We start from the raw sequence: 16,886 nt of genomic DNA on the forward strand, positions 1-16,886 counted from the left end.
TCCAAGACCATCGCCACTTTCACGGCAGTCGGAAAAGCGGAACTCCGTCCCAGGTCTATCGCCCACCTTCCCCAGGCCCATTACGGAAGAGAGCCGCCAAGAAATCGTGACTCCTCAAGATCAAGGGGTAATCATAAGATCCATCGTACCGAAACAGGAAGCATCGAGGCCCGCTGGAGTCATGGCGCAACAGCCTGTCGACCTCAAAGCACTACGTGAGCATCTTAACGCACTGAAGTCTACATCAAAAGCCTTCGTAGACATCTGGGATTCGAAAGTGTCGCCGAACTTCGATCAAGATCTAAGAGATAGTGTCGGATATGATTGCGGCTACGTACTCGGGAACCGCCCTGGCAAGGGAAGCGGCACCAGAGTTGTCGAGGTTATGACGCCCAAGGAGCTTCCTGGAGACACCAGTAACAAGATCCGGAGCAAGATCTTGTTGTATTTTGCGGAATCCAAAGAGCTTCAGGACACAATCACGGTCGAGTTTTCCATCGGGCACGTCGGGCGTGCTGCAGGCGCACTCGCTTCGAGTCAGGACGCAGATAACGAGCTGAAGAAGCCTCGAAACTGTCGCAAGCACAGCGAGAGACTGCTTGGGGATTCTGTCAGCTTTGAAGAGAGCGATTGCGCCGCAACCCTTGGACCAGCTATCAGACTCGGCGGCTGTAATGGCTGGATTGTCAACTGGCATATGTTCCATGGTATTGAGAATTGGAAAGAGCTGGATAATCCGTACCCGGTGCCGCGCTACGGTTTGTTCCACCCAGCCTACATTGATTGCAACGAGGACGAGGGACCACTACAGATTGGGGAGCTTCAGGCTTACTCAGGACGGATGTACAGAACAACTCGTCCATCGAGATCTCTAAGCCATTTTGCGCCAAGTGTTCAGGGAGAATGCAAGCCAACTACGCAAGTAGTTACGGATTGGGCCTTTTGCAAAGCCGAGAAAAATGAAGTTCAGAACTGTCTTCGATATGCACCATCGGGTATCGAGGTTGATGATCGTTCGGACCCAATCCCAGGAGCCTTTGTGCAACGCCCCCAACTGCAGATTGTCCAGACAACTGGCCGAAGTAGTGGATTTCGATATGCTGTGGTATGCGAGACACCTGCCAAAGTCCGCCAATACCCACATATGCCTACCCGGGAATGGTGTTTGATGAACCTTGGAGATCTCATGCTGGTCGAAGACTGGAATTCCGAGGGTCCCGGCGTGTGCGGTGACTCGGGTGCCGCCGTAGTGCACGATGAGACGGGAGAACTGATCGGCCAAATATGGGGTCGAAATGTTTACGAAGGTCACCGGCAAACTCCCAGGGTGACATACTTCACACATCACTGGGACATTTTCGACGATATCAGTGAGAGATATCCCACTTTGGAGGGCCCCTCCCTCATCCTCAAGCCGATGTGCCATCCCTCGAATAGAGCGAATGTAGGAGATGGAGCTCCCAACCCTTCGAATGTGGAGGCCGACGAGAGGACTTTAAATCCATCGCGACCGCGGAGCCGGGCATGTTCGTCCACGGGTGGTGCCGATGGAGTAGTTGAATCCTTCTCTCAGTCAACTCTAGCACAGAGTGTGACCAATTCGATAGGATCTGGTGAAGGCAAGGCAAAGAAGACCGATGTTGGAAAGGCTTTGGAGGGCGAAATGGGATGCGGACATCGAGACTCTCATTCCCGTAATGCTGCTAGAACCTCGGCGGATGATGACACCGATGTACTGGTAATGCGACGGAGCTCGGCGATGGTGACAGCTTAAACCTCTTTTCTTTTTCTTCTTTAAGCTTTTTAGATCGCAAGCGTCGTTTTTTTCGAGATTTACAAAGCTTCGTATCCTTGCATACTCAAGTCAGCTAACCGATGCCATGCATCAAGGCCCAACTTGAATCCATTGATGCTGTGTCAATACCTTTTATTAATTCGAAGCGCGCTCAAGAATGTCTTTTGTGGTGTGATTCCTATCTCATCGGACCCGGCGAACTCAACTGTTAACTCCCCGACTCTCCGACGCGGAGTGGAGCGCACGGCGTTGCCGGAGGAAGCTTTCGCCTAAGAGCGATGTTATCGGGAATTTCGGGTGCGGGTTCTCATGCAAAGCTAAGTCGTTGTAGAGATTGCGCTGGCTGACTCGAAATACCCTGTAATTGATGTCTTAAGGCACCCTAGAACCTAACCCGGCCTGGATGGAGGAAGACGCATTCGATATTGCGGCCTCTCAAACTGCTGTTTGAGTAGGTACTTAGCTCCGCCATTCGAGTTCCAGCGTATTGAGTGACGCATAGAGCATCTCCATCGGTGATCTGAAAGAACTCGTGTACGAAGATCTGGAAGGGCGACGAACGACAAGTGGAGGAGGGATCATCCGCGAAGCCGTAATTTAAGCTCGGTGCCCCCCTTATACGAAGGCGGTACCGAAATTGCAGCATGCGCTAAGAGGGGTTAAACCGAGTAATACGAGAAGATGACCATGGTATTTTGGATACTTGTGGGTTGAAAACCGCAACATAATTGTCAACTTGAATCCTTTGCTTCGTACACCGATTCGATACTCTAGCAACTCGCCATCATGAAGGGTTTCACCAAGAGCGCCGGATATCTTGCGTTATTAGCAGCGCTGGTCAGCGAGACCATCGCTCTGCCAGTTCAAGATGCGCCGCTAAGAATCGAGTGGCGATCCCTGTCAAGCGCCGCAAAAGCAGACTACATCAGCGCAGTAAAGTGCTTAGATGGGTTGCCGTCAAAGATCGGTCTCAAATCGTCGCGATACAACGACTTCCCCTATGTCCATGCGCAGCTCAACAATGAAAGTGCGTCCTTTCTTTCCAGGCGTCAACATTTGGCATCATGCTAATCAACGATCGCAGTTCATTTTGTCGCTCAATTCCTCCCCTGGCATCGGTACTTTGTACACATCTATGAGACAGCCTTGAGAGATGAGTGCAGGTACACAGGCCCAATGACCTACTGGGACTGGACCCTTGACTCTGAAGACATGTCTAAGAGCCCCGTTTTCTCCAACGACACCACCATCGGATTCGGAGGAAACGGCCTGAATGGCGGTTTAGTCTCGCCAACGCGACCGAACCCGTTGACCATGTGCGTAATTGACGGGGCTTTCGCCAACTTTACCGTATCTTACTACACAACGACAGCGCTCTCGCATTGTCTGAATCGCGGTTTCAATGACGGTATTGGGGTGAATGCCGGCCCTTACGAAGGCGGCTTGTACTCGCCCGAGAAGATCTCAGGAATCATCAAAACCTCTAGCAACTTTTCTACATTCGCGACTACTTTGGAAAACGGGCCCCACGGCGCGATTCACTCAGCCGTTGGAGGAGACCTGTTCCCTTCGACATCTCCAAACGGTAAGCCCTCACCACCTACGTTGTTCCGGCACCTGAAGACTAACAGAGAGTACAGACCCCTTGTTCTTCCTCCACCATGTGCAGATCGACAGACTTTGGTGGCTTTGGCAGCAGGCTGATCTCACAAATCGGATGCTGGACTTCTCGGGACGAAGGAACCTGCCCTCGGGGGAAGCTGATACCCGGCCAGCGTCTCTGAACGACACGCTGCCAACGCTTGGCTTGGCGGCCGATATCCCCATTCAACAAGTCATGTCAACAACGACAGACTTGCTGTATTACAAGTATTAGTGTAAACATTTCAAGAACTACTTTGGGGACAGCTGTTCGAACTGAAAGCATCCTGCCTCTTAGTGCTCACGGCGCTTCACTTTCAGCTGCTGTTGGAGGGCTCCTGCAGGAATCGCCGCTTATCCATGCAACCACAGGGGCCCATTCCTTGAAGGAAATGGAAGAAGATAAACCTATGAGATGCCTGTGAATTGCCTCCTGATGTTGCTTCGAATCATCCTAAGGACATGATTCGCCTGATGTCTTTTGCGCCCCCATCTGGCCCTTGAAGCCACCCAATGGCGAGCGGTATGCAACGTGGCAGCCTAGGGGTGCAAACGATCTTTAACAAGAAAACAGTTCGCATGTTATCGACGCGCTCAAGCGATAAAGCTGAACCGTAGACCGCAGCCGTTTGACAATTTTCGCCATAGGTCTTCGGCAGGGACATTGATATCAGAAGCAACTTTGCAAAGTTGCAGAGCTCAGGACGTCAAGATGATCTGCTCTTGTTGTCGCCACGTCCTTGAGCTCAGGAAGGACTACGCGCTGACCAGTAACGAGCGAGACGGCGCGGATCACCTCATACCGCATCACCGCGATAGCACAAGTCTGACGGCCTCTGTGGACGCTGGATGTTATATTTGCAATCGGCTTTGGGCCGCTCTGGATATCGAAGAGCGATGCAAGGTCAGGCAGTCAAATGGTGAACCGACGAAACGAAAGACTCCAGCAACCGAGTCACCTCTCACCTCGGTGTTTTGGGAAGACGGAGCAGCACTCGCATATCCCCGCGCCTTTTTACTACAACTCACTTTTGACCGAGGCAAAGTTATGGATCTAGAGAGAAATCCAAGCAAAGGGTTTTTCCGCGCAACCGTTCTGCTTCTTCCACAAGAATGTATGTTTACCTGCTGCGAAATAACACCTCTTGACATCAATTATGCGTCCTCGGATGTTGATCTTAAGACATAGTCTACGCGTCTCAATACCAAATCAAATCCCACTCCCGTAGTACAAGATCCGAAGGAACCTTTCATGTCGCACAGAGATGGATTACGGAATGTCTAGCTGAACACCCACAATGCGGTGCCAAACCAAATGCATCTACCACTACGCAGTGGTACCCCAGCCGCCTCCTAGATACAGGACCTCTAGACCAGGAGAGCTCAAGTTGCCGACTCGTCCTACCGAACATCACCCCTGTCCAAGGCTCTTACGCGACACTCAGTCATTGTTGGGGTACGAAGGAGTCTTTCAACCTTACAACAAGCAACTACGCACAACTACAGCAGGAAATCGCATTCGACACCCTCCCTCCCCTGTACCGTGACGCCATGGAAACGAGTCGTCGCCTTAACATTCGGTACCTGTGGATCGACTCCCTGTGTATTATTCAGCACGGTGATGACTTCGTTGACTGGAAACAAGAATCAATGCACATGGACAAGATCTACTCGGGGTCCTTTGTCAACATTTCAGCTGCCGATGCCCCAGACGCGAACCACTCCCTCTTTTACGACCGCAATCCCGATGCTCTGTGTCCGCAGATTGTAGAGCTTCCTGTTGGTTCACAAACTAATCGCTTTCTCTTGATGGACTACAACTTCTGGAGGACAGAAGTTTCCAGCGCGGTCATCAACACAAGAGCCTGGGTGCTCCAAGAGAGACTCCTCTCCCCTAGAGTGCTTTACTTTGGTCAACGGCAAATTCTATGGGAGTGCCATCAAAAAGAAGACGCTGAGATTTATCCGGAAGGCTTACTGATAGATCTATCTCGATTTCCCAGTCGGTTCAAGGGCTTCTGTCACAACCAAATGGGTTGGAGACCCCGGGATCACGGCGATCTGTCAAAGTACCATTACTGGTGCAACATTGTGAATACCTACACTCGAGCTAAGTTGACATTTCCCGGCGATAAGTTGATTGCACTTTCAGCTGTCGCGAAGGCTATGAGAGTGTTACTTCAGGATAGCTATGCTGCAGGGATGTGGCGCCGCTATCTAGAGCGGCAACTGATGTGGTCTGTCGCTGTCGGCGAGGCGCAAGCTAGGCCATCAGTCTACCGGGCCCCAAGTTGGTCTTGGGCGGCGGTAGATGGACACATTACTCCGGGTATCATGGACGTCGAAGCAGTGGAGATGTTGATCGAGGTACAGGATCTACATCTCGACTATGTTACAAGCGATACAACAGGCCTGATCAGCGGTGGGTGGCTACAGCTCTGGGGGTGCCTCAAGAAACTTGAGCTTCTGCCCGATGCCTTGTTCAGCAGTCATAGCAACAACTACGAGTTCTTGATGATGATTGTTAACGGCGTTTCGGTCAGTGTCCGCGCTGATTCAGTCATGAAAGAATATCAACCACACGTTTATCTCGATGACAACCAGCAATGGGTTAGCACACAGAACCATCGACCGGAACTATTCTGTATGCCAGCCAGAACAAGACCAGGCAATGACGGAAGCATCTACATGCTATTGCTGCAGCTTAAAAATGGAAAAGACGGCACCTTTCGTCGCATTGGAATCGCCCGCGGTTGGGGCAAGGAGTTGAGAGAGAGCTTGCTAGCAAGCAATGCGGAAGAGAGTACCTTGCCGTGCGTAAAGTATGAGGGAGGTCGACACCTAGTTCGGATCGTTTAGTTGGGCGGGGCCACCATAACGACTAGACGCTGTGCACAAGACGAAACAGTAAGAGCCAAAGACGATACGATGGGCATCATGGGCATCTGCAGATAGAGGATGAATGGAAGAAGTAGATCACCATCCTGAGCGATACAAGATGAGACAGTGCATGTGTCACTCCAACTTCCAGTAGTTGGCTTGATAGAATGTTACCTTAGTTTATGTTGTCTCAGGCGAGTTGGTGACTCGAGTTGCCTGAAGTCGAGATAAAGTCTACCCACTGAGATATAGTCATCCTAAGCACTCTGCTAAAGTGCTTTAAGTACACAACGAAGTCTGCCCGAATTTACAGGCTGAGAAAGAAGAGGTCACAACTAACGTAGCAAGCACGCACGACAGAATGCATGGATGCTACTCAATTCGATTGTCGAAAATAAGGCACTCATTTAGAGTTGCTATAAGCTGGGGCGGACGCTGCACATCAGCGGGTATTCGAGGTTTTAGCGCACAAAACAAAAAGACAGCCCATCGGCACGTCTCGGTCCAACGACTGTCGCCATCCCACCCCAGCGAGCACGACATCAACAAAATCCCTTTGGCTTTCCTCTTTCTCACCACCGGTTCACTTGGCACTGCAACAACGCCGCACCGCAGGGCAAACGACCAGCCCCCCTCGATTGACTCCACTGCTGTCTTAGTTGGGGCCCCAGGCTCTCACCTAACTTGAGAGGACTGCCAAGCAACTTGCAATGAGGGCCGTGTTCAAAGGCCCCAAACGACCTTCCATAACTGGAAGGCCTTCGGACTGAAGTCACTGAACCTCTGGCTGCGTTCGCCGCTGCCCAGACAGCCCAGCCTGCTGACGCTCTCTTGGCGGCGATGCTCATCTCACTTGACCTGGCCACTCCAAGACAGATACGCATTTTCAAGGCGTAGAACAGCACTGATAACTGGCTGAAGCTATCCTCGCGAGCTTGCCGGCATTTATGACGATTCAGCCTCAAGAGGCAGCTCAGGGAGCTTGAGAAGCCATAGCGACCATCACCTCGTATCAAGAGTGTCAGCCACGGCAGCACATACTCCCGAGACAACACCCATGCTCGATTCCTTCTGGAAGCACGCAAAGTTTTTAAGATTTGGCTGATTGGAGTGGAGCAATGGATGTTGGCTCATGAGGCTATTTTGTGGTTTCCGCAAGATCTGGTTCGTCAGAGCTACGGTGACCCCCGAGACTCATCAACATTCGAACCTCGATAGGTCGCTTTCATTAACCTTGGGTGCTCTTTCTCTCGCCCGTCTACTCCTTGGTGTCCCGCCGTGCCGCCCTCGTGGTACCAGGCAGCGAGTCGGTTCGCAGGTCGAACCTTGCGTGACGTTACAGTGCCATGACGTGCGGGGACCTCTGCAAAGCCTGGGATGATCACTTTCACCGTTTGTCTTGGGTTGCGACGCAGCAACGCAGCATTGCAGCCGTTAGCTGTCTGCGAGGCAGGGACACATATATAGCACCCGTCGGCCTCTCGAAGAACCACCCGCTTGCCGATCCGCTTGTGTTAGCTTGGAGCTCTGCATATTCTTTCATTGGAACTCCTACCGGGAGTGCTTGCCAGCACGTGAAAGCCGTGTACATCACAAGAACTCGAGCTCGGCCGAATCTCACTTCCCGCGCCGACAGCAAGCTATGAGTTCACCACTCAAATACGATCATCATGTCGGGGAGGACAGGCACGTCGTACGGGACGATGCTTCGGCGGAAGAAGTAGGAGTGGTCAAACAGCAGGAAGTTTACGCCTTCGATGAGTCGCGCAAGATTGGTGTTACTGGCGCGGTCTTCCTCATTCTAAATAAGATGATCGGTACCGGTAGTAAGTAACAGACGGTCGATCACGATGAGGATAACACTCACACCCCGTTTCTCAGTCTTCTCTACTCCCTCCGGTATCTTCCAGTCAACTGGCTCCGTCGGCGTCGCTCTCATGCTATGGGTCATCGGTGGTGTCCTGACCTTCTGCGGTATGAGCGTCTTCCTCGAATTCGGCCTCGCCATCCCTCGATCCGGCGGCGAAAAGAATTACCTCGAGCGCGCCTACAAGCACCCCAAATACCTAGCGACCTGCGTGCTCGCTTCGCAGATGATTCTCCTCGGCTTCTCGTCCGGAAACTCCCTTGCCTTCGGCCGATACATCTTATTCGCATCGGGATCCGAGTCCCCGGATGGTTGGACCGCCCGCGGCATTGGTATCGCTGGCGCCACCTTCGCCGTCGGCATCCACGCCATTACACCTAAATGGGGTATCCGCCTATTCAATGTCTTGGGCGTCTTCAAGGTCATTGTCTTACTCTTCATCGTCTTCTCCGGGTTCGCCGCTTTGGCTGGCCGACGTCGCGTGCCAAACCCCCACAACTTTGACAATGCTTTCCGAATCGAAGAGGGAGAGGGCTACGGTAACGGTGGTGTCTATGGATACGCGACAGCTCTGCTTCGCATCATTTACAGTTACAAGGGCTGGGAGAATGCCAACTACGTTGTGGGCGAGTTGAAGAACCCGCGCAAGACTCTGGCTATTGCTGCACCTCTGGCCATCGGCGGCGTGACAATTCTCTACGTCCTTGCAAATGGTGGGTTCACTTCGCTATTCAAAATCGGGGGGTTTGTTTGCTCGTCGACTAACCGTGGTTTCTAGTTGCGTATTTTGCCGCCATCCCCAAGACCGAGCTCGCCACGTCCGAAGTCATTGTTGCAGGTGTCTTCTTCCGCAACGTCTTTGGTAACAGTGCCGGTGCCAGAGCTCTTCCAGCGTTCGTCGCCATCAGCAACTTGGGAAATGTGCTTGCCGTCAGTTTCGCCCATGCTCGGCTGAACCAAGAGTTGGCAAAGGAAGGCCTCTTGCCATTCAGCACCTTCTGGGCATCCAACAAGCCATTCAATGCTCCGGCTGCAGCCGTACGTGCCCAGAATCTGCATCACATGTTCTCAAGCTAATACACTACTAGCTTTTCCTCCATTGGATCGTTACTGTCATCGTTCTTGTCGCCCCTCCTGCAGGGCCAGCTTACAACTTCATTACAGATCTTTACACGTATGTCTAGTCCCTCAAGTTGAGTAACAACTAAGTATTTACTGACACATAAACAGATATCCCGGCGCATGGATAAACGCGTTTGTTGGGATGTAAGTTGTCCTGGGAGATTGACTTCATTGAATATCAGCTAACATCACTACCAGTGGTCTCCTTTACCTCCAATGGAACAAGAGAGAGAACTGGACATCACCTTGGCACACCTACTTCCCCATCACCATCCTCTATGTCCTTGCCAACGTGTTCCTCTGCATCGTTCCCTTCATCCCACCCACGGGATCGTGGACTGCAGAGGGTTACCCGTACTACGTCTTCCCAATTGTTGGGGTGGGCGTGCTCCTTCTTGGCGGTGTATACTGGGGTTTCTGGACCAAGATCTTCCCCGCTATTGGTGGCTATAAGGTCGTGGCTGAGAGGACTTATGACGAGGAAGGTCATGAGGTTATTCGATACCGTAAGGTTAGCACAAAGCACGGCCACTCAGGGCCGATCGATTGAAGCCTTCGCCCATAGATAGCTGGAATGGTTGAAGCCGCCATGGTTGAAACTACTGCTCACGTGTTATGTTATCTTTACCAGCATGTACCCACATATGGAACCTCCTAACAACTTGAAACCTTGGTTGGTCGTAATTATGTTGAGGGCGTGTGTTGGAACAGTGTAATATTTGTTTGTTAAGAATGACTGTAGCCATGATCGCTGACTCAAGGGATTCGAAACATGACAACACCGCTTCACATTGGAACTTCGGCTTTAACGGTTTGTTCGAGTTCACATGTATATGTAAAGATTGTAATGATATCAAGTTTAACTCATTAGACAATTGTCTCAAACACTAATCATACAGCTCCTAATCCAAACGCCGCGCACCCCAAATGTAATCGCTTGTGATTTACTCAAGACGCTTATCCTCCAACCCCTCGGTGTCACCGGGCTCGCGGTATTCGCCAGTAGGCTTAGCACCCCGGGTACGACCTTCCACGATATTGCTCTTATCGATGGCCTCCTTGTCATCACGCTCTGTAAAATGCGTCAGGAATTCATGCTACGTTCAGCGAGGTCGAACTTGGACTTACCTAGCTGAGCATCGGAGTTGGCAGTCTCAGCATCAATAGGGTCCTCGACTTTAGCATCGTCGCCGAGAACACTGATGGGCTCACGGTCACCCTGGCGGGACACGTACTCGTTGTCCTGAACATCTCCGGTGGGGGCTTCGGAAGACATAATGATGTTGGGATGTTATGCCAAACTTAGGGTATTGATGCAGGTTGGAAAAGGTTGCCGTCTACTGGGCTTTAAAGTTGTAGAGTGTTGTTGTTGTTGTTGTTGTTGATGTTGATGAGTTGCGACTTTTCCTCCACATGTTCAGGGCCCTTTCCTCAGTTCATATACAAATCCCTCTTCACTATCAACAATCATAATCGCGATCTAAGCTGCAAACACCATAGTAACGAATGTTGAGATCATTGTCGAGCTCACAGATTGTCTATAAGTCTATGACGCTGTCATTTACGCGTAGAAACGCGCATCAAAGGGGCACCGACCTCCCTGGCGCATCACCACCGTGCAGAAATCAATTAAAGTCGACTTGCACGCGACATGGAGCAAAGTGTCCGATGGCCCCCTTAAGCTAACGGCGCCACGTTTGATTGCAGCAAGCATCTCAAAGCGATGGTCTAGCCGCCTGGCGCGCGTTGACAGATCTACCTTAGTCTCATGGAATGATGGAGCCTATGGCAACGAGCGCCAGCCGCCTCAATAAGGTGCTCTTAGCATGGGAGTGTGGCCAAATAAGACTACTAGGTATCCGTACGGGTACCGGTAGTCACCTTCGCTTCAGCCTCGTTCCCGGGTCTTGAACCCCATCGATTGTCCCTGATCGATCGCATGAAACCCGATTGGACAATGGACGAAAGTCATGATGCTTTTTGGATTCGGTGGAAGCCCAGCCCCCGACTTTATTTTCGGTGAGTCCGGGGGCCGCACCGGTATAGCTGATATCGCACTATCACTCCTCAACATCTTGAGCTCTCGAACTCGTGTTCATCTAAGGGATTAATCCATAGAAAACGTAAGAGAGGCATATTAGAGCTTTTGAAATGATTCTAGGTTACAACAGAGTCATCTATGGTTATGGAGGGTTGACTACCGGCTTTACCCAAAGGTCTGGTCATAGAGGATAACCATAGACCAATCTACTCACCGAGATCCCTCAAGGCCTAGAACCAACTGAAGACCTCACCGAAATAAACTCCCTGCGCACGATCGGTCTGACATCATGTCGTGTTTCGCTCAAGTGGGCAACAGAAACGGGTGCGCGGGCCGCATCATATTGACGTCTCCCGTCGCCCCAACACACCTCAGCTGCGCACCGAAACAGCAATGATCCTCGGGCGTCTCGAACTCTTACATCACCCCCCTTCACCAAAAAGCAACCGGGAAAGTCTGGGGCGAGCCTTGAAAGCAAGATTCAGCCTGCCGAGTCGGGTACCAAGTGCCAGCAGAACGAGTGCCCAGTGATACAAGGTTCCCCCAGTGGTGTGAGTTCCAGTGTCCAAGAGCAAGCAAATTTGCTATCTCATAATCAGATAACTCCCCACTGACAATGCTGCCTTCACTTCCGTGCTTTGATTTCTTCCTTATTCACACAAAACATTTGGATGATCCACGACCATAATACCAAGAATTCCGACGTTCCACAACCGTCTTGTTCTTCCCCACCCTGGCTCTTTCACGCTTCTATCGATCTGATCGTGCATTTCCAGCCCCCGGGCGCAATAAAGTCAACTCGTCACTATCCAGACTAAAGAGGGACCAAAGCGAGCGGCTTCATCGGTAGCCTGCGTCTCCGCAACGCCCCCGCGTCCCGAGCCTTTCCCATTCCGGCCCTTGTCAAACGAAGTCCAGGCACATCCCATGTGCTGATCGTGATCGGTATCAGATTCCGCCCGTCATGCCACGCCAGGAACGTCACCACAAAGAGCGCGTTGTCTACGACGACGACCCATACTATGACGACTACGAGCGCCCAAGGGCCTCGCGCCGCGTTTCTCGTAGTGCACATGAGTACGAGGCCAGCGGTGGTCATCGGCGCAGCACTCGCCGCCACGATTCCTACAGCCCCGTCGGCCCTGCCCGCGCCCGTTCGGAGAGCTATGGTCGGCCTCCTGCCCGAAGGCACGATACATACGCTGAGTACTCCGACAGCGGAGATGATAGGCCTCGTCGACGAGGCCATGGGCAGAGCAGCAGCAGTCGTCGGAAGGATAGCAAGACTTCTCGGTCATCGAGAGGACCAGAACGCAACGATTCTGACAAGGCTGCAATCATACAGGCTGCCGCTACCGCCGCCGTCGTGGCGGGCGCAAGTGAGGCATGGAGGATGAGGAAGGAAAAGACGTCCTGGTCTCAGAAGGGAACGAGGATGGCGACGGCTGCGGCTGGTGCTGCTGCCATCGCGGCTTTCAATAACAATACCAATGGGCAGCACGGCTCAAAAGACGGTGGCGGAAGCAAAAAGGATACTATTCAGGCTACCCTGGGTGGCTTGCTGGTGAACCGACTGGCAAATGGGGTAGGCAAAAAATAACGGCAAAAACATCAGGCGGAACGAAGGCACCGGTGGCAAGCACGATAACAACGAAAAGCCTCCCCGTTGCTGCCATATGAAGGGCTATGAGATTTATGATTATTTAGACGTCTTACGACGGGTCATGGATACCAGGAGTTTTGGGTTTATTTTAATGTTATGTTACCCTCCGTGATATGCGATAATTCTTCACGTTGTCCTATGAAAGAGTTGCATCTCGCTGCTCCCGCAACTTCTCTCGACTTGATCGTGAGTTCCACTTGGTTGCTCAAATTGCTAAGGTGTGCGTCCACGATCGGAGTTTTCGTCTTAATTTGAGGCATCGGTGTGAAGTGAACTGTGTTCAAGGATTTGATCACTAGGTCTCACCAATTCGCCAGGATGACGCTGCTCTGAAGATCAAACTCAGGGTCACCGGATACGGGGCCGTCGAGAGTCTATCAGTTGAACGATAAACTCGATTGGTCACACAGGGATGGTGAGGGCAGTATTACTGTCTTTCAGATCACCTGGACAAGGATGAGTTTCAGTTTCGGTAGATAAGATCGGGTTACAGAAACAAGCTTCGTTCCAGGAAGCCGAAAGGGTTCAGATGTCCTACGCATTGCTTCTCGATATTATCGCGGGAATGTAGTCTTTAGCAGATGGCCTTAACTAACACAAAGCATAATTCGTACCAAATTCTGAGGGTTGGATTAGCTGAATCTGCGGCTCGGCGACGTTGGCTCTTCTGATGTTCGAGGCTGTAGTATTACCCACGAGACTGGGTATGGGCTCAAGCCCAACGACGAAATTGACCAGCACTGGATTCCGACCCGTCACCACTTACACTGCTCAGGTTGACAAAGAGGCTAAAGATTAAGCAACTAGATCATGAAGGACCCCAAGATGATCTCTGGGTTACTAAAATTATGAAGGTTCCTCTCGTGAGGTGTTTCACCATGGCTTTCAAGCACATGGAGTCCCAGTCCAGCCCGGAGTGTAACCCGTCATCGACAGCTCACCCGCATTAGATTCAACCTCACCCTTCCATCCCATGTCGACTGATCCGCCCTTAGCGAGAACATAATTAGCCGCCTGGCAGCGGAGCCACCCGTTGATAGCCGGGTGGTTGCACTCGGCGTGATCCATGAGAGCGTTCTTGAGGCTCATGACCTGGTTCAGAATTTTCGAGTGCTCTTGGTGAAGTTCCCGATTGCGAGCCTCGGCGGTATCTTTGGCTGACTCGAGGTCGGCACTCTGCTGCTTCTGCTTCTGCCAATTGCGGGCCGACGCTCGCCTATGACGTTCGCGGCCGAGAGCCGGCGGCTGTGTGGCGGGAATAGTACTATGGCGCCTCTGCAAGATTGGCTTGCCAGGCGCCTGTTGAAATTTCTCGACAACATCGTTGTTCGACTTTCTCTTCTTTTTGGGAGGTGCACGCTCCTCGTCAACTTCTCGCTCGTCCATTCCTTCGCTAGAAGCAAAACTTTGACGACCTGTAGTCTCTCCACTCGCAGGAGATGTAAATCCATAGGATGAATTGATGCTGGTCGGGGATTGTGTAGCAGATGGGAGGGAATAGACCATGGGCATGCGTGGCTGCAGCAGACCGGGAGCATTGGAATAGTCCCAGAAAGTCGAATCCATGCCAGAGTCTAGAGGGAAGTATGGTGTTGTAGGTTGGAGGTTAGTTGAAGTCCACCAGTCGACTGGGCCAAACTCTATGGTGGGCTGAGTATTGCAGAGGTTTCCGTGAAGTGCATTTGAATCCACGGGTATCGCATTTCCGTCCATGCTGTTTGACCGCGGACTACTAGAGCTCGAGATTGTATCGTTGTAGTAAGTCATATCCCTCGGCGATACCGGTACATCAAATGGATTCGTAGAACACCGTCGTACCATTGAGTCGTAAGATTGTATTCCACCCCATGATGGGGCCTGGTAAGCTACAGATACCTGGTCGTGGACGCTCTCTATGGGTTCGCAAAGTGAAGCGATAGAGTGGTTGAGCTTCGTGTCCAGCGAGGTGGTTGGTAGAAGCATCATAAGCGATTTGTCTTTGTCATTGGGGATTTGTTCAAGAGCATCTAAGGGCAAAAGGATGTTGCGACAGTCGATGCTTCCGTGGACCGTATCAAACTGGACGCCGTAGTCCAAACAAGGTTGGGGTGGCTTTGGGCTTAGCGATGAAAAGGCCTCCAGAAAGACGCGAGGTTGATTCTCAAGGCCTGCTGGTTCTTGAATTCCGGGTTGAAGCTTGTCCCGCGGTCGAATATCGTAGTTGTAGTGTCCTCCGCAAGAGATATATCTTGAGCAAGGTTGCTCGCCATCACACTGTATTTCAGTCAGACTAGACTCGGGAGTAAACCTGCAAAGTTTGTCCATAAACCTACATTAGCCTTCTGTTGTCGACAAATGTCGCAAGCTTCCTTGGTGAAGATTACTGGTTTACTATGGTTTCTGTTCTTCGATGTTAATTTTGGTTGAACGGTGCTGGCCATAGCCTATTTCTACAAGTTAGAGGCGCTAGCGTCAGTCAACGTCTAAGGGGGTAATAACTTACAACAGCAATCAGGTTGGTCCTCCCGGCAAGATTCGGTGTACTTGTGATCTCGCAGTCGTTTTGATCGAGTCCGCGCGTGCTCACTGGTTTATCACCACAAAGTTCTGACAGCTTTGCGTCTTGCTATCAACTCTCACATCGCTCGAGACTCATGACGATCATGGGGATCGAGCGAGATCGTTTCTCGTTGTCCGCCGGCTTGGACTTTCCGTGGTTTTATGAGATCCCATGTAGGCGGCGGGTGATAGTTGGCTTGGAGCCGCTGCTTGCCTGCTTGAGGATCAGCTCAGGCGGCCGCTTCTTAATATGTGTCACTGCTAGGTATGGGTTCACAGGCTTTCCCCGCAGAGAGTCACAGTCCAAAAGACCCTTGCCCCTAACGCGGATGCAGCCGCAGGTCAACAGCCGTGAAGCGATGCAGTGCGACGCTATTCTTGCTGCTGGTGACTTGCGAGCTGCCTAATGTACATGTAGCGCTCCTCCATTATTGACAGTTGGTATTCAGACAGAGATACAAATTGATGTTGTAGTCTCCCACAGCCAACATGAAGCCTGGCCACATCTCCCTAGACTGACAGTTTGAGCGACAGATCAGCCTCGCCCTATCATCGGCTCGCATTCCAGCGCGCACCCACCGGCACTTCAAGCCAGCAGTGACAATCTCTAAATGAGGGGGGGAAGCTCTGTTTACTACGGAGACATGTGCCTAGTCTAGGCGGTTTGAGGGAGGGCGTAGCATGTGGGAAACGAAGAAGAAATGGCGAATTTGGACGAGAATGAAGTCCAATCGGAAAGTCGGGAGAGCGATCTTAGTGCATGTTGCATTTCCAATACGATCGCTACAATTTGCGAGGGCGTAAAGAACAACGGAAGGGTCTAGACCTTCTGCAAAGACCATTCGCAATGGTCTCCAGGCTAGTTCCATCGATTTGAGAGAGCAAGGGACAGGATTGTACTCAGATGTACTGGAGCAACGACAACGCCGCCCAGTGCCATCGTCCCAATATCGAGAAAGAAAGTCTGGCTACATTCTAGACCATTCATGGTTATATCTCCGAGAAAGATCTGCAAGAGCCTTAAGTCCGGAATGGTCTCCGGCACTCGTCATTGGGTGATCTTTTCCGGGGTAACAGCGGTGGGTGGCAGACGTGCGCGATGAATAGACGGTGATCTTTCTAATTGGAGGGATAGATAAGCAACTCTTTGCCCCCCTCCCTTCCAGCCCCCAGAAACTGCAGGTCTTTCCTTTCGGTCAAGCATTGGTGTCGTACAAAGGGTTGGTAAGTACATGTATACGGTACTGTAGAGTTGCCTTCAGCAGGTAAGATGAGGGGTCAACGTCCCGCTTGCCTGCTTGTACTGGACGCTTTGCTGAGCTTATCAGCATCAGTCCAT

The 16,886-nt window shown here is 51.6% G+C and overlaps 6 protein-coding genes across 6 annotated transcripts; 4 read left to right on the plus strand and 2 right to left on the minus strand.

Annotated features, from left to right (window-relative positions):
• Nucleotides 1-181: 181 nt before the first annotated feature.
• Nucleotides 182-1,774, plus strand: CCOS01_11196 (uncharacterized protein; the record flags this gene model as incomplete). Its single annotated transcript, XM_060459349.1, has 1 exon — nt 182-1,774. The coding sequence occupies one exon, from the start codon at nt 182-184 to the stop codon at nt 1,772-1,774; it is 1,593 nt and encodes a 530-aa protein (XP_060310081.1).
• Nucleotides 1,775-2,581: 807 nt separating this feature from the next.
• On the plus strand, nt 2,582-6,391 carry CCOS01_11197 (uncharacterized protein; the record flags this gene model as incomplete). The annotated part of the gene is made up of 6 exons (XM_060459350.1): nt 2,582-2,822; nt 2,880-3,380; nt 3,436-3,664; nt 4,133-4,481; nt 4,772-6,239; nt 6,345-6,391. The coding sequence occupies 6 exons, from the start codon at nt 2,582-2,584 to the stop codon at nt 6,389-6,391; spliced, it is 2,835 nt and encodes a 944-aa protein (XP_060310082.1).
• Nucleotides 6,392-7,784: 1,393 nt separating this feature from the next.
• CCOS01_11198 (amino acid permease) lies at nt 7,785-9,855 on the plus strand (the record flags this gene model as incomplete). The annotated part of the gene is made up of 6 exons (XM_060459351.1): nt 7,785-8,142; nt 8,198-8,896; nt 8,962-9,221; nt 9,272-9,357; nt 9,414-9,449; nt 9,504-9,855. Coding segments are annotated over 6 exons (1,791 nt in total), but the record flags the coding sequence as incomplete, so codon positions are not given.
• A 394-nt stretch (nt 9,856-10,249) lies between these two features.
• Nucleotides 10,250-10,581, minus strand: CCOS01_11199 (uncharacterized protein; the record flags this gene model as incomplete). The annotated part of the gene is made up of 2 exons (XM_060459352.1): nt 10,250-10,377; nt 10,434-10,581. The coding sequence occupies 2 exons, from the start codon at nt 10,579-10,581 to the stop codon at nt 10,250-10,252; spliced, it is 276 nt and encodes a 91-aa protein (XP_060310084.1).
• Nucleotides 10,582-12,310: 1,729 nt separating this feature from the next.
• Nucleotides 12,311-12,946, plus strand: CCOS01_11200 (uncharacterized protein; the record flags this gene model as incomplete). Its single annotated transcript, XM_060459353.1, has 1 exon — nt 12,311-12,946. One exon carries the CDS (start codon nt 12,311-12,313, stop codon nt 12,944-12,946), a length of 636 nt encoding a protein of 211 aa, XP_060310085.1.
• A 948-nt stretch (nt 12,947-13,894) lies between these two features.
• Nucleotides 13,895-15,653, minus strand: CCOS01_11201 (uncharacterized protein; the record flags this gene model as incomplete). The annotated part of the gene is made up of 4 exons (XM_060459354.1): nt 13,895-15,262; nt 15,322-15,432; nt 15,492-15,574; nt 15,629-15,653. The coding sequence occupies 4 exons, from the start codon at nt 15,651-15,653 to the stop codon at nt 13,895-13,897; spliced, it is 1,587 nt and encodes a 528-aa protein (XP_060310086.1).
• Nucleotides 15,654-16,886: the final 1,233 nt, after the last annotated feature.

This window comes from Colletotrichum costaricense (assembly GCF_030867565.1).
Source record: "Colletotrichum costaricense strain IMI 309622 chromosome Unknown Scaffold_12.1, whole genome shotgun sequence".
Classification (NCBI taxonomy): Eukaryota; Fungi; Ascomycota; class Sordariomycetes; order Glomerellales; family Glomerellaceae; genus Colletotrichum; species Colletotrichum costaricense.